This window comes from Nomia melanderi, chromosome 9, assembly GCF_051020985.1.
Source record: "Nomia melanderi isolate GNS246 chromosome 9, iyNomMela1, whole genome shotgun sequence".
NCBI classification, from domain to species: domain Eukaryota; kingdom Metazoa; phylum Arthropoda; class Insecta; order Hymenoptera; family Halictidae; genus Nomia; species Nomia melanderi.
This window is the reverse complement of record NC_135007.1, coordinates 364847-376491: the sequence shown is the minus strand read 5'-3', so window position 1 is coordinate 376491 and position 11645 is coordinate 364847. Positions and strand designations below refer to the sequence as shown.

Below are 11645 nucleotides of genomic sequence, written 5' to 3'. Positions count from 1 at the left end.
TAATAAGGAGAATTACATAATAAAATACCAGATTTGAACACGTTTGTAGAGGAAAATATACTGAGGGAGTGGTTGGTTCTATAAAAAGACGAAGAAAAACACGTAAATGTTACCAAAACTAGAACCAGCCTATATGTGATGAGCACGCAAAACATACATAATTTATTTATTTGTAAATAAAGAAATAAATAATTTATTAATTAGCAAAAAGATCAACTTGTTTATTTATCAATATTCGACCTTCCACTATTATCCATCGTATGGGTACTCTAAATTAAAAAGAAAAAAATTTTTTTTACAATAATCTTTATTTATTAGACATGTGTCAACTGAAAAATGTGTTGAGCCGTTCATACGAACCGCGGAAAAAAGCGCGCGCTGGACATGCGAATATCATCTTAGACGCGTCCATTCCCGCGTATTTTTCTTTTGTTGGTACCTCATTTGTTTTCCACGCGCTCACTCTCGTTATTCTGTGTGTCGTCGCATCGCCGTCCTAACGTGCGTCGAAGTTTATCTCCTCATCAAAATGTTCGAAGAAAGAGTATCTAAAAGGCTTTCTAAATATCCTAGTCAGAACATAATAAATATTTATGTTCAAGTGTTAGTGGGTATCGAGGTAAGTACCCAGTTGTGTATATAAGGTTAAGCAGAAATATATGTATAACTTATGTGCTTGTGGAAATGGGTCTCTACGTGAAAATATGTTACTCTACATTTGTTATTAATATTTTTATATGAATTTGCAATCTGTCGGATTGAATTATTAACACTTTGTACAACCATCGTTATTATTGAAAGTCAAGAATTTTTATACGATGAAACCACGTGCACTATTACGATCTAAATCGCTGATCTTTCTTATAAAGTAGTTACCCCGTACACTTTTATTTTGCGCTAGATATTTATTTTCTTTAAAATTAATGAAGACCAAAAGTATTTGTGTACAGAAATAAACATTTCTAAATAAAAAGTTAGTATTTATTTGTTAACACGTTCAATGCCACGTGTTGGATTCCGGATTGAGGAATTTAAACGCAACTTGTTAGAGAGGCTCGAAGGTTTTTATTCGTAAGCGGTAAGTTCCGCACGCAAGTACGAACTACAGAGAACTGTCTCGCTGGTTAAAAATGGTAATATATATACTACTGGAAATGGTCGGCATAAGGGTAGAGTGCAAAAGGGGCAAGATGAGTAATCGGGTACGGGAAGCTAGCTGGTTAGGAATTTGGAATCTATGAGTCAGGATGTTTTTCGCAGGATGATTTGTCGTGTTTGTCGCGGGGCGATACAATATCTAAGGTATCGGTAGGTTAGTCATGCAACACACGTCTACCACATGTATTACGCGTTAATTTTTGTAAGAAAATATTTTTAAAGGACACATGGTCAAGAATAGCTGTACACGTTACAAAGCACCGAAAACATCAAGAAACGATATCAAAATATATAAAATTAAAAAAAAACTTGAATATAACTTAATATTTTATTTAAAAAATCGATACAGTTCATAAGCAAAATATGACCGAAATTTCCGTAACACGGAACGTGTTAATGTTTGCTTGCTTGTTAACCTTTTACGTAGGTTGAGTAGTTTTATAAAGTTTTGCTGTATATAACATTCCTTATTCACTTTTTAACGCAATAGAGACTTTTGTATAATTTATAGAGTTATTCGGTAATCAAAGGTAGCTGACATTAAAAATAATTTTCTTTTTTAATTCATTGTATCAATTTGACTGTACTTATTCGTTAATACGTATAGTTTATATCACTTGTATATCTGTATTTGATACATTAGTACAGTTTCAATGCAAAAGTAATTAAGGGATAACATATTTATACAGATTAGTTACAATGTACGCATACAAATTTGCACGAAAATGAATTTATATTTTACAACAAATTTGTAAAAATTTATTTATTATTACTATATAATTAAAACGAATAGATTTTTATGGAAATAATTTATTATCCAATATATATTGTTTACAAATATAATGTTTAATATTAACATTTTCTAAAAATTAGTATTTACTGCTCTGTGTACCTTATCCTAAAAAAGGGGACACTGATACTTTTAGGAAGGACAGTTACTGAAAACATATTTTGAAAATATATAACCGAAGAAGAAATACTATATATATTTATTTATAATCGATAGAATAGCTCGCAGTTTGTACCATAGAACAGCGTTGTGTAGATAGGAATGAAGTTATTGTTAAGGTCTCTCAGTAGACAGAATCCGGTTGGAGAATTATTTTGTTCGATGCGTGCGAACTACCGTAGGAAAGTTTTGATATCCCTCTTCCACTTCAGTAGTGTGTGCGAGTGTATGTAATGCGGATAAATTTCGTTCAATACCCTTTATACTTTTGTGAAAAAATTAGTTAAATTGTACTAAAAAAATTATAACTAATATAACATAAATTAAATACACTTGAATAGAAAATAAATAATCACTCATTTTATTGCTATTGAAAAATAAATTTAACACAAATGTGTAAACAAATATTAAAGCTGCATTTACTTTAAATAATAAATAATACGAAATTTTAAATAAATTATGCTTTTAAACAGTATATGAATCTCTTGTCGGACTCTAATTGTTTTTAGTAAACGCCGAAAATGCTTGTTAGTAAGGTTATGCGCACCCTAACTCAAATGACTTTGGGCAAACCTTTTAAAAAATCAGTGTTAATAGTTCGTAATATTAAAGATTTTCAATGTTCAATGCCAAAGAGCTTCATGAATATCTCATACAAAACAGATGAGCATAAGAGAAATTATTTAATTCTATTATGGGGGTTACCAATTTGTCTCACTATTGGTTTTATAAATTGGCAAGGGTAGGTACTTTATAAAAACATAATTTTTATGACATCTTATATAGTGTATAAACATTTTTATGATATTTATAAAACGAGTTTAAGTTTTTTGAATTAGTACAATTTTATAGTTAATATCACATGCACATTGTTAAATTAATGAAACAGGATATTGAATTAAAACTTGATTTTTCAAGAATTGTCTTATTATCAATTATTTAAAAATGACCTTTATAATTATTACTGTTATAGTAAATAGAGTTTATTATTATTTTATGACTTGACGATTCATACTTTTAATTATGCTATGAAAATTTTTATTTTATTAAATTTTACATACGTGTGAAGTAAATATAATATTGTCCCCTCATATGAAATTTATAATGCTATATAAATATAACAATGGTATATAATATAACATAATAACATGTAATTTTTCTTTGGTTATTTCATTCAAATAATCAGATAAATTATAGTGACTTTTCTTTAAATACTCAAAATTAATATTTGTTAAAAGATACATTGGGAAGTAGTTATAAGAGTTAAAAACAGCTGTTAGATTTAAGGAACGATCTATTACTTTTACCAAAGAAAATGAAGTAATTTTAAAATAAATTACTTATTCATTATTCATGTATCATTCATTTGTATATCTTACAAATCGTCATTATAATCTTGTAAGAATAATATACTCTAATGCTAAAATAAAATATTCCAATGAAATAAAAGTATAATAACATCATTATTTAATGCTATGATGAACTCTCTATTTTTATTCCATAAGTGGATAATGGAAAATTTTGATTCCTGTTTTATGTGTTTGTTGATAATTTTCAATATTATAAATTAATTTCTGTTATAAAGAATTTGTTATTCTTGTACTCAAAAAAAGCAGAATATGTTGTTTAGACTCTTTGTTGAAATAAAGACGTTACCATTTAATGTAATCGTAAAATGTAATATTCTTTAGTCAAACAGGAACTTTCTGATTTTTAAAAGATTATTAAAAAATATCATCTTACTTTTATTTAATTTTATTAGATCATCACATATCTGGTTTTTATAATTCTATTAACATTGCAGTATTTAATTCTTTGATTTATAGTATATTTCAGTATTCGTAATCAAAATTTCTGTATAAGATATGAACCTCTTTATACCCTATATTTTCGTGATTGAATAATGAAAATAAACTTTATTTTTACTTTGTAAATAACGGTGTGAGTGATATGTGGAAGTAGTTAGCACAAAAAGAAATTATGTGGTTTTGTATGAAAACAAAAATATAATTGCATAATGCAATTACACTAATAGATTTTCAAAAATTGTAAAACAATATAAAATTTCTTTGAGTTTTCTATAATTCTCCTTGAAACATGGATACAATCTAATCCAAGTCCTGGGTCTACTCAATGTATCACTAACTTAATATTTGTAGTTAAAATATGCACTATACTTGTTTAATATTACATGTTTTGAAATTACGTATGTTTCAGAATAACCAAAAGATACTTTTCTTCTGTAAAAGCAGCCGAGATGATCATAGAGGAGGTAAGCAATAAGAATGAGGAAATGAACTTAGAGCTGGAAGAAGATGATCAAAAGCAAAAGAAAAAGAAACAAAAAATAGGTTTCCGTGAACGAAGGGTAAGTAGCTAAAACATTGATTTCAATTATTTAATACCAAAATTTCTTGTCTATGTGAGATTTGTGACTGTTGTTTTCTATAATTAAAATGTAATCTATATACATATAACAAAGATTAGAAAAATGTATGTAGAACTTTTTGACAGTATTATTAACCTTTGCACTCGGGAAGTCCCATCTATGGTGACATTTTGATTGCAATGTTAAACGCTCAGAGTGCAAAGGCTTAAATGTATTTATATACATTCATTGTTGCATATATATAATGATATTTAATGCATCAGAGAAATATAAGAAGTCATTAATGAAACAACCAAGAGAGAATAAATTCACAAGATTCAAGATTTCTTCTGTTTTTGTTGAATTTTCTCTCTGATGTTTGGAATTACAAATCATAGTTGTAAGAAATTAAGAAAGCGGAGATTTCCCACTACAGTTTAAAAGTGACATCATTTGTATGTTTGCAAATAAAAGTAAGGAAACAATAATTTACTTTGCAAGCAGAGGAACATAAGTAGTGACTAGTTTTTAAATATGTAAAATGTGGATGTAATTTGAAGAAACAAAATGATACATTTTTTCAATTTCTTGTTTTTTTAAATATATTTATTGTATTTATAATTTAAAAAAAAATATACATGCTACTCTTTATATAATAGTTAATAACAATAATAGCTGCTATTTGTGTGGAGGAACATGTACATAGGTACTGTGTATTTTTTTACATTTTTAATTTTTTTCATTTCTTTTTCATTATTCTTTTAAGGGCGACTACATCAGAAAAACATCTTGCATTCGACAATGGTTTTACTTATCATTTTTCTAGTAGTATAATATGAATTTTCTTGCGTAAACAAACGTTATGTATTCTTACATTCTGAGAGCAATCACCGAGTTGTTTCATGCATTTTGCATCCCATTTTGTACGTCATACTGTTTCTTTTGGCAAGAACAATTGACTTAATTATCAACAATTGAATATTTTCAAAAGAAAGTTCTCTACAAATAAACTGTGTACTAACATTAGAAAAATATAAATTACCAATATACAAAGAAACAAACATTTTACATGTACCAGTATGTTTGTTTCGGTAAAAATGATTTTTAATGTACATTTTATTGTTTTCCTGTTTTAAATGATAATTATATTTAAAAAGAAAATTTAAGAAACAGTGTTTCATTTTGTTTCTTACGCAATGGTATGCAATTGGATACAAAACCCAGGTATGCCAACACTTTTTCTTTGTGGGTGTAAGTCTATGTTTTCTCTAAATTATAAAGAATTAAATATTCGTAACAGAAACATAATATTTAATTTCGATTTAAAGGAGACAAATATTATTTATATTTAATAAAAAGTTTGAAAACTTTATTATAATTACTGAGGTTACGAGGTTAAGGAAAGTAAAAATTGAATTTTGCGATGTTTTCTTCGTTTTTTTGCAAACATTTTTATATTTTTTTTTATTCTATGAGTAGGTATATTTAATAAATTTAAAAAAAACTAAAGATGTTTTGTGAGTTATATTGCGAAGTGTTTATTAAACTGTTCCATAGGTTATGAAAGTACTTTTTGGGTGTGAATAGAGTTTTTCTGACAATGAGGCTGAGGTACTTTTATTATATTATATGCGCTGCGACACCACAAAAAATGTCGAAATGAAATATCTCGCAACTGCCTGCTTTCCAATCAATACTTCAATTACATAGGACAATTGAAATAATTTTTATCAAATATACTGTTAACTGTTTTTTGAAAAACCTGAATGAATGTCTAAAATGTTACATAATCATGGACACATTCATATAGACATTAACAAAACATTCTTTCAAATTATGTACATATAAAACCTATCGCTTGTAGCGCTGCATGCTTCGTCACATGGTTCAACGTGTGTAGGGAACTTTAGAGTTACTGAAATGGTTCAAAAGAGTCCGTTTCTTTTGAGAACGGTTAACATCGACGGATACCCTAAAGTAGGCCTTGAAATGGGTTGGAAAATGACAGTTCGTAACTATTATATAAAGGGCTCGATAGAAACAATTGTAAAACGCCGCCATGAAGTATCAACATTCCGGTTTATAGCGATTTTCATTACGGTTTTTTTATACATAAAATCGGTTTTCATATTGATTTTATAATTTCTGTTCCTTCGGCCCCAATATCTGTCCTAGGATCGTTATGTTTTCAGTTTTGATATCGATATATGAATCGTATCTATGGCTGCTTTTCTTCATTCGTATTGATGTAGTAACTGAATTATTGAAATTGAAAACACTTTGAATTCCTTTGAATGTGATCGATATACAATTTTTGGCAATTTTTTAATATAAGATTTTATTAAATCAAATAATGTTAAGAATTAGATCATATTCTATGATATGTCTTCAAAGTTTCCGGATGTAAGCCGTGTCCATCAGGAATGATTTTCTGACGTTTCGCTAGTATTGCAGCTGGTATCGTCAGGGATTTAAGGACTCACTGATAAACGCTTCTAGGACCGATATTCTATATCTAAAAGACAGTAATGATATGCAATATTCAAAATTTTTATATCTACACATTCGAGTAACTCTCCTATATTTTTTACGACAGATTTTAACTGCCTATCGTTTTTAGCTTTCACGTAACACTTGTTTGTTTGAAAAATTCGATCGTTTTTACAAAAACCCGTTTTTCGAAAACTGGATGTTACCCAGTAATTTGGTTTTCGGATTCGTATTTAGGGTAACGAACTCTATGAGAATCACCTAGCGATTATTGCAAAACACAAAAAAAGTTCAAATTTGTTCCACAGTGTTATTATTCCGGAATTAAATGTGAAAGTGAAACAATCTAAATAAACTGCAACACACTTTGTTTATACATAATGAATTGAAATGAAACTTTGGGCATATCTTTTAGCTGACTTTGAATATTTTCGTTTGCAATATTCTATATTGTCCTGCCTTTCAAAAATTGAAATACTTAATGCAAGCGCAAATACGAGTTAATTCGTGGCCAGTCAACAATGTGTTAATATTCGAGTCATACGTTTTTATATTAATAGATGCATTACAGTTATATTAATAGATATTGTTCATATTCTAGTGGCTATTACAAAATAAAAATCGTGTTCCACAGTGTCATTATCTACAATTTCACGGTACATTACATCATCCATATTTCCTTTAATTTCTATTAGTGGACCGACCCCTTGAGCGGAGAATACGGCCTAGATCTTTATGTTTCCTCCGCCATATTTTACTATGTTCTATCAATTGGACGTCGTACATATTGTAGGAAATAATAATATTTAACGCGAAATAATACACACACTTTATTAAGGAATTTGATTATAGTTACTCGTCGTCACGCTTGCACAACAACTCGACTTCAATATTTTAATACACGACTTGTCAAAATACATAATACCACGAAATTCAAGCGCACCCCCATTTATACAATCGAATACTTCTATCTCACTTGCACACCTTCCAGAACATTCTTCCGTAACCATGCATTAACTTCATGTTTATTTGGAATATTCTAGATTCATTAAAATGAATATCATTAGCTACGAGAAATCAATAATTTAAAAAATCAATATATTCTAGAATATTCCAAACACCATGAATATTTACGCGCAAATGCATAATCGCCGTTCATCTATTTCCACATATGCCCATCATCCATTCGTACATTCATTTCAACAATGTTGCTCTCCATCATTTAATGTGGATTACCAAATCGTGTTTCAACACTTTTTAAATCGTAGAGAATTTTATTTAAGCCGAGGTGGTGAAATGTACACAGTATTGTATCGATGTTCAGTTGGGTAGTACGTAAACTGACTGGTCGCTTCCGGAAATACTGATATATATATATATATATATTTTATAATTTTTATAATTTATATATATATAATATATATAAAAGATAATTATCTCTTGCCATCTGCCGTCGGTGGTAATAATAGAACAACGGGTGTTTCTCTTTGAACAAAAGTTCAACATTTATTTGTATCGATTCTTTACATTATGTACATTATGTATACCCTACCTGTGAACAAAGAAACGACAATTGAAGCCCCTTATTATCACCTCTTTATTCACGCCAACTTAATTGTTCTTATCTTCTAATGTTTAAAGTCCTATTTGTCTATTTTGCTATTATGCATGTGTGCCCGATTACCGATTATCCCCATTTCTATTGTCATCTAACGTAACGTAACGTAAGTTAGTTAAACGCGGAGTGGAGCGCGGCAAATTGGATCTTAAAGGGAATATATTTTCTTTACACACGCGCGCACACGCACACACACGCACACGCACACACACGCACACACACGCGCGCACACACACACATTAAAATTATACTTAGAAACTAGGCAACATGTAAAATGAAAGTTAACTAAAAGTGGGAAATAAAAAATAGATACTTCGTACTCTAGAATCAAAGATACTGATAATATGGAAGAGTCTAATATTAAGAGAGTAAGTCTCAATTTAATTGTAAGTCTCAACATAGTATTATACAGGATGTCCCGGCATCGGTGGTACAACCGAGAAGAAGGTGATTCTACATAAAAAAACAAATCGAAAATAAAGAATAAAATTTTTTCATTTGAGGTTTCGTTCTTGAGAAAATCGGTTTTGAATATTCAGCGAGTACGCGTACACGTAACTATGGTTTAGATGGATGAATCCCGATACAAGTCATATGTCACTTATAAGTAGTATTAATATCATTAGTATCAAGATGATGTGCTCTATTACTCATTTCTGCCTATGGATTTAGAGTGAAATTAAATGAAAATAAGACATGTAATTTAGTTACTAACTTAATTTATTAATGCAAAAATTGTTGGAAATGCTGCCTATTGTGCTGCATACACAACTGTACTCGCCGAATTAAATCCGTATGAACGCATTCTAATGTATTCTGTACCTTTAATTCTTCAAATACTAAAACGATTCTCGCTTTTAGTGGAGGAAGGCTTGTAATGTCCTCCTCGTACACTTTTGATTTAGCATGATCCCATAGGTAGAAATCAAGGGGTGTCAAATCTGAGGATCTTGGTGGCCAGTTTATTGGACCACTACGGCCAATCCAAACCTCGTGTAGTTCATTTAATAAATTCTTAACTTCTTGAGAAAAATGTGGTGGGGCATCATCATGTTGGCAAATAAGATTTTGTCTAATAGCTAGAGGTACGTTTTCTAACAAATTGGATGTGTCTTCACGTAAAAACCTTAACTGTTTTTAATATAGAATTAAGATAATAGCCAATTTGACAGTATAAAAATATAGTTTCTTTTATTCAGAAGTATATTTTTATTCATTTTCACCGCATTTTTTACAAATAGGTTTCTCGATTTTACATTTTCCACATACGTACTTTTTACATTTTAGATAGATTTTGTTAGTCTTATTGTCTTTGCAATATATTATCTGGCATGGTTTCCGTTCGCGTGAACCTGTACTTGTATTTGTGACGGGTGTTGCTTGATTTTCTTTGCCTAACTCTAATTCTTTTTGATATTCGATGGCAAGTTCTTCCGTCAATTGAAATAAAAATTCTTGTCTCGAAATGTCTTCTCCCGTGGTTTTTTAAAATATAAAACCCATTTATCTCGGCTAAATCTAGGATATTGAAAAATATCTGTAAAGGCCATCTCCGACATTTAGATTTTACCGATTTTACCGAGGCCGATAGGTGAGTGAGAACTTTAAACACTTGAAAGTGCCGTAAAGTAGACATTTCCCTGGAAGACACTTTTCGACTAAAATCATGCCACAACTGCATTATCTTTCGTTTGAAATGACTTTATAGTTTCGGAATTGAGTCTTTGAGAGAATACTATTACAAAAAGATATAAATCGTTCTACCGGTCAAATGACCGGTCGTGGTAGTAATAGTGTTAATTATGTAGGGTCCGGAAATAGCGATCATCGAATTTCCCTACTTTTTCTTTTATTAGATATGCCGAATTTTCCGGTTTGAACTTCTGTATTTTTGTGTTACGGTCGTAGTATATTTACGATTTGTTTTGCTTTATTCGGGTTTTTCGCCGTGGACTTTCGAAGTTCTGAAACAAGTTGTGTGTTCGTTTGTGTCACGATTTACCGCGCGAATTTTGATTCTGTTCGGGGTCGTAAATCCCGAAGTAATCTTTCGGTACGCAGCTCTTCTTGACACTTGTCTGCCAAATTACTTTTGAACAATTTGATCGATAGCGTTAATTCCCGACTGATGGACTAGTAACTTTGACTGTAGTTCTCGAAATTTAGAAGAGTGTTCGCGTTGTCCCGTACGGTGGACGCGTGATTATTGTGAGCTTATGATTGTGAGTCTCGTATGATTGAAGCGTGCGATCTTGTTCTGACCCGTAAGCTGAGTACTCACTTTTTTATAGCTTTTGGTGCCCGATCAAGACACTTCGAGGTAGTTCCAAGTGCGCTGATTGGGCACATTTAAAAATTCGAAGTTTTGGAACACCCTCTTCCTCGCAAGGGTGGTGGCAGTGTTGATGCTTGAGGGATTTCTTGAAGATTCGACGATTGCGCCGAAATTTCCTCAGGACTCTTGACTGAAATTCCGGGTTTATGATATGGCTAATCCTTAAGACGGATGAAACGAAAAATCTAAAGTTATTGTACAAAAACGGAAATGACTCGGAAAATAAACTTTACTGTCGCGAACATGAAATTGCCGGTAATAGAGATAGATTCTAAAAAACGTTCAAGAAAATTAAGCAAGGCAACCATCTTTTTGTCACATCCATGTCATAAACTAGCCTTCGAGAAATTTTGTTCCATTGTGTTCCGCATCGGACGGAACAGTTCTGTTAATCGCATTGTTAGCTCTATAGGAAAAGCTTTGTATGTACAATTATTTTTTCCACAATATTTAAAACTAAAAGGTATTCGTGCCTTTTTCCTAAAAACTAGTTCATGCGGTGTATATTTCGTACCGTCGTGGACCGATGTATTGTATGAGAAGACAGCAATGGCATTTCCTGACGGATCTTAGGGTTTTCCGCCTCCAAGTCGGTGTACACCCGCTCACATAATAGTGGAAATGTACTGAAATCCAGATTTTGACTGTAAATTCTGGCTACTGGATGGGTGCCAGCTTACGGCCCCTCCATCCACAGGGGCTCATCCTGAAGAGACTCTTGCTTAGC

The 11645-nt window shown here is 30.9% G+C and overlaps 1 protein-coding gene across 4 annotated transcripts in view; it reads left to right on the top strand.

Annotated features, from left to right (window-relative positions):
- The first annotated feature begins 444 nt into the window (after positions 1-444).
- Positions 445-11645, top strand: part of MICU1 (Mitochondrial calcium uptake 1) — a 168873-nt gene continuing 157672 nt past the window's right edge. For 3 of the 4 annotated variants that reach the window (XM_076370598.1, XM_076370597.1, XM_076370596.1), the window contains exons 1-2: positions 2298-2849; positions 4325-4475. In XM_076370598.1, coding sequence (XP_076226713.1) covers positions 2629-2849; positions 4325-4475 — 372 coding nt within the window. In that variant the 5' untranslated portion in view covers positions 2298-2628. Of the gene's footprint in view, positions 620-2297; positions 2850-4324; positions 4476-11645 lie in introns of those variants that run through there. The other variant, XM_076370599.1, reaches the window with a different exon arrangement.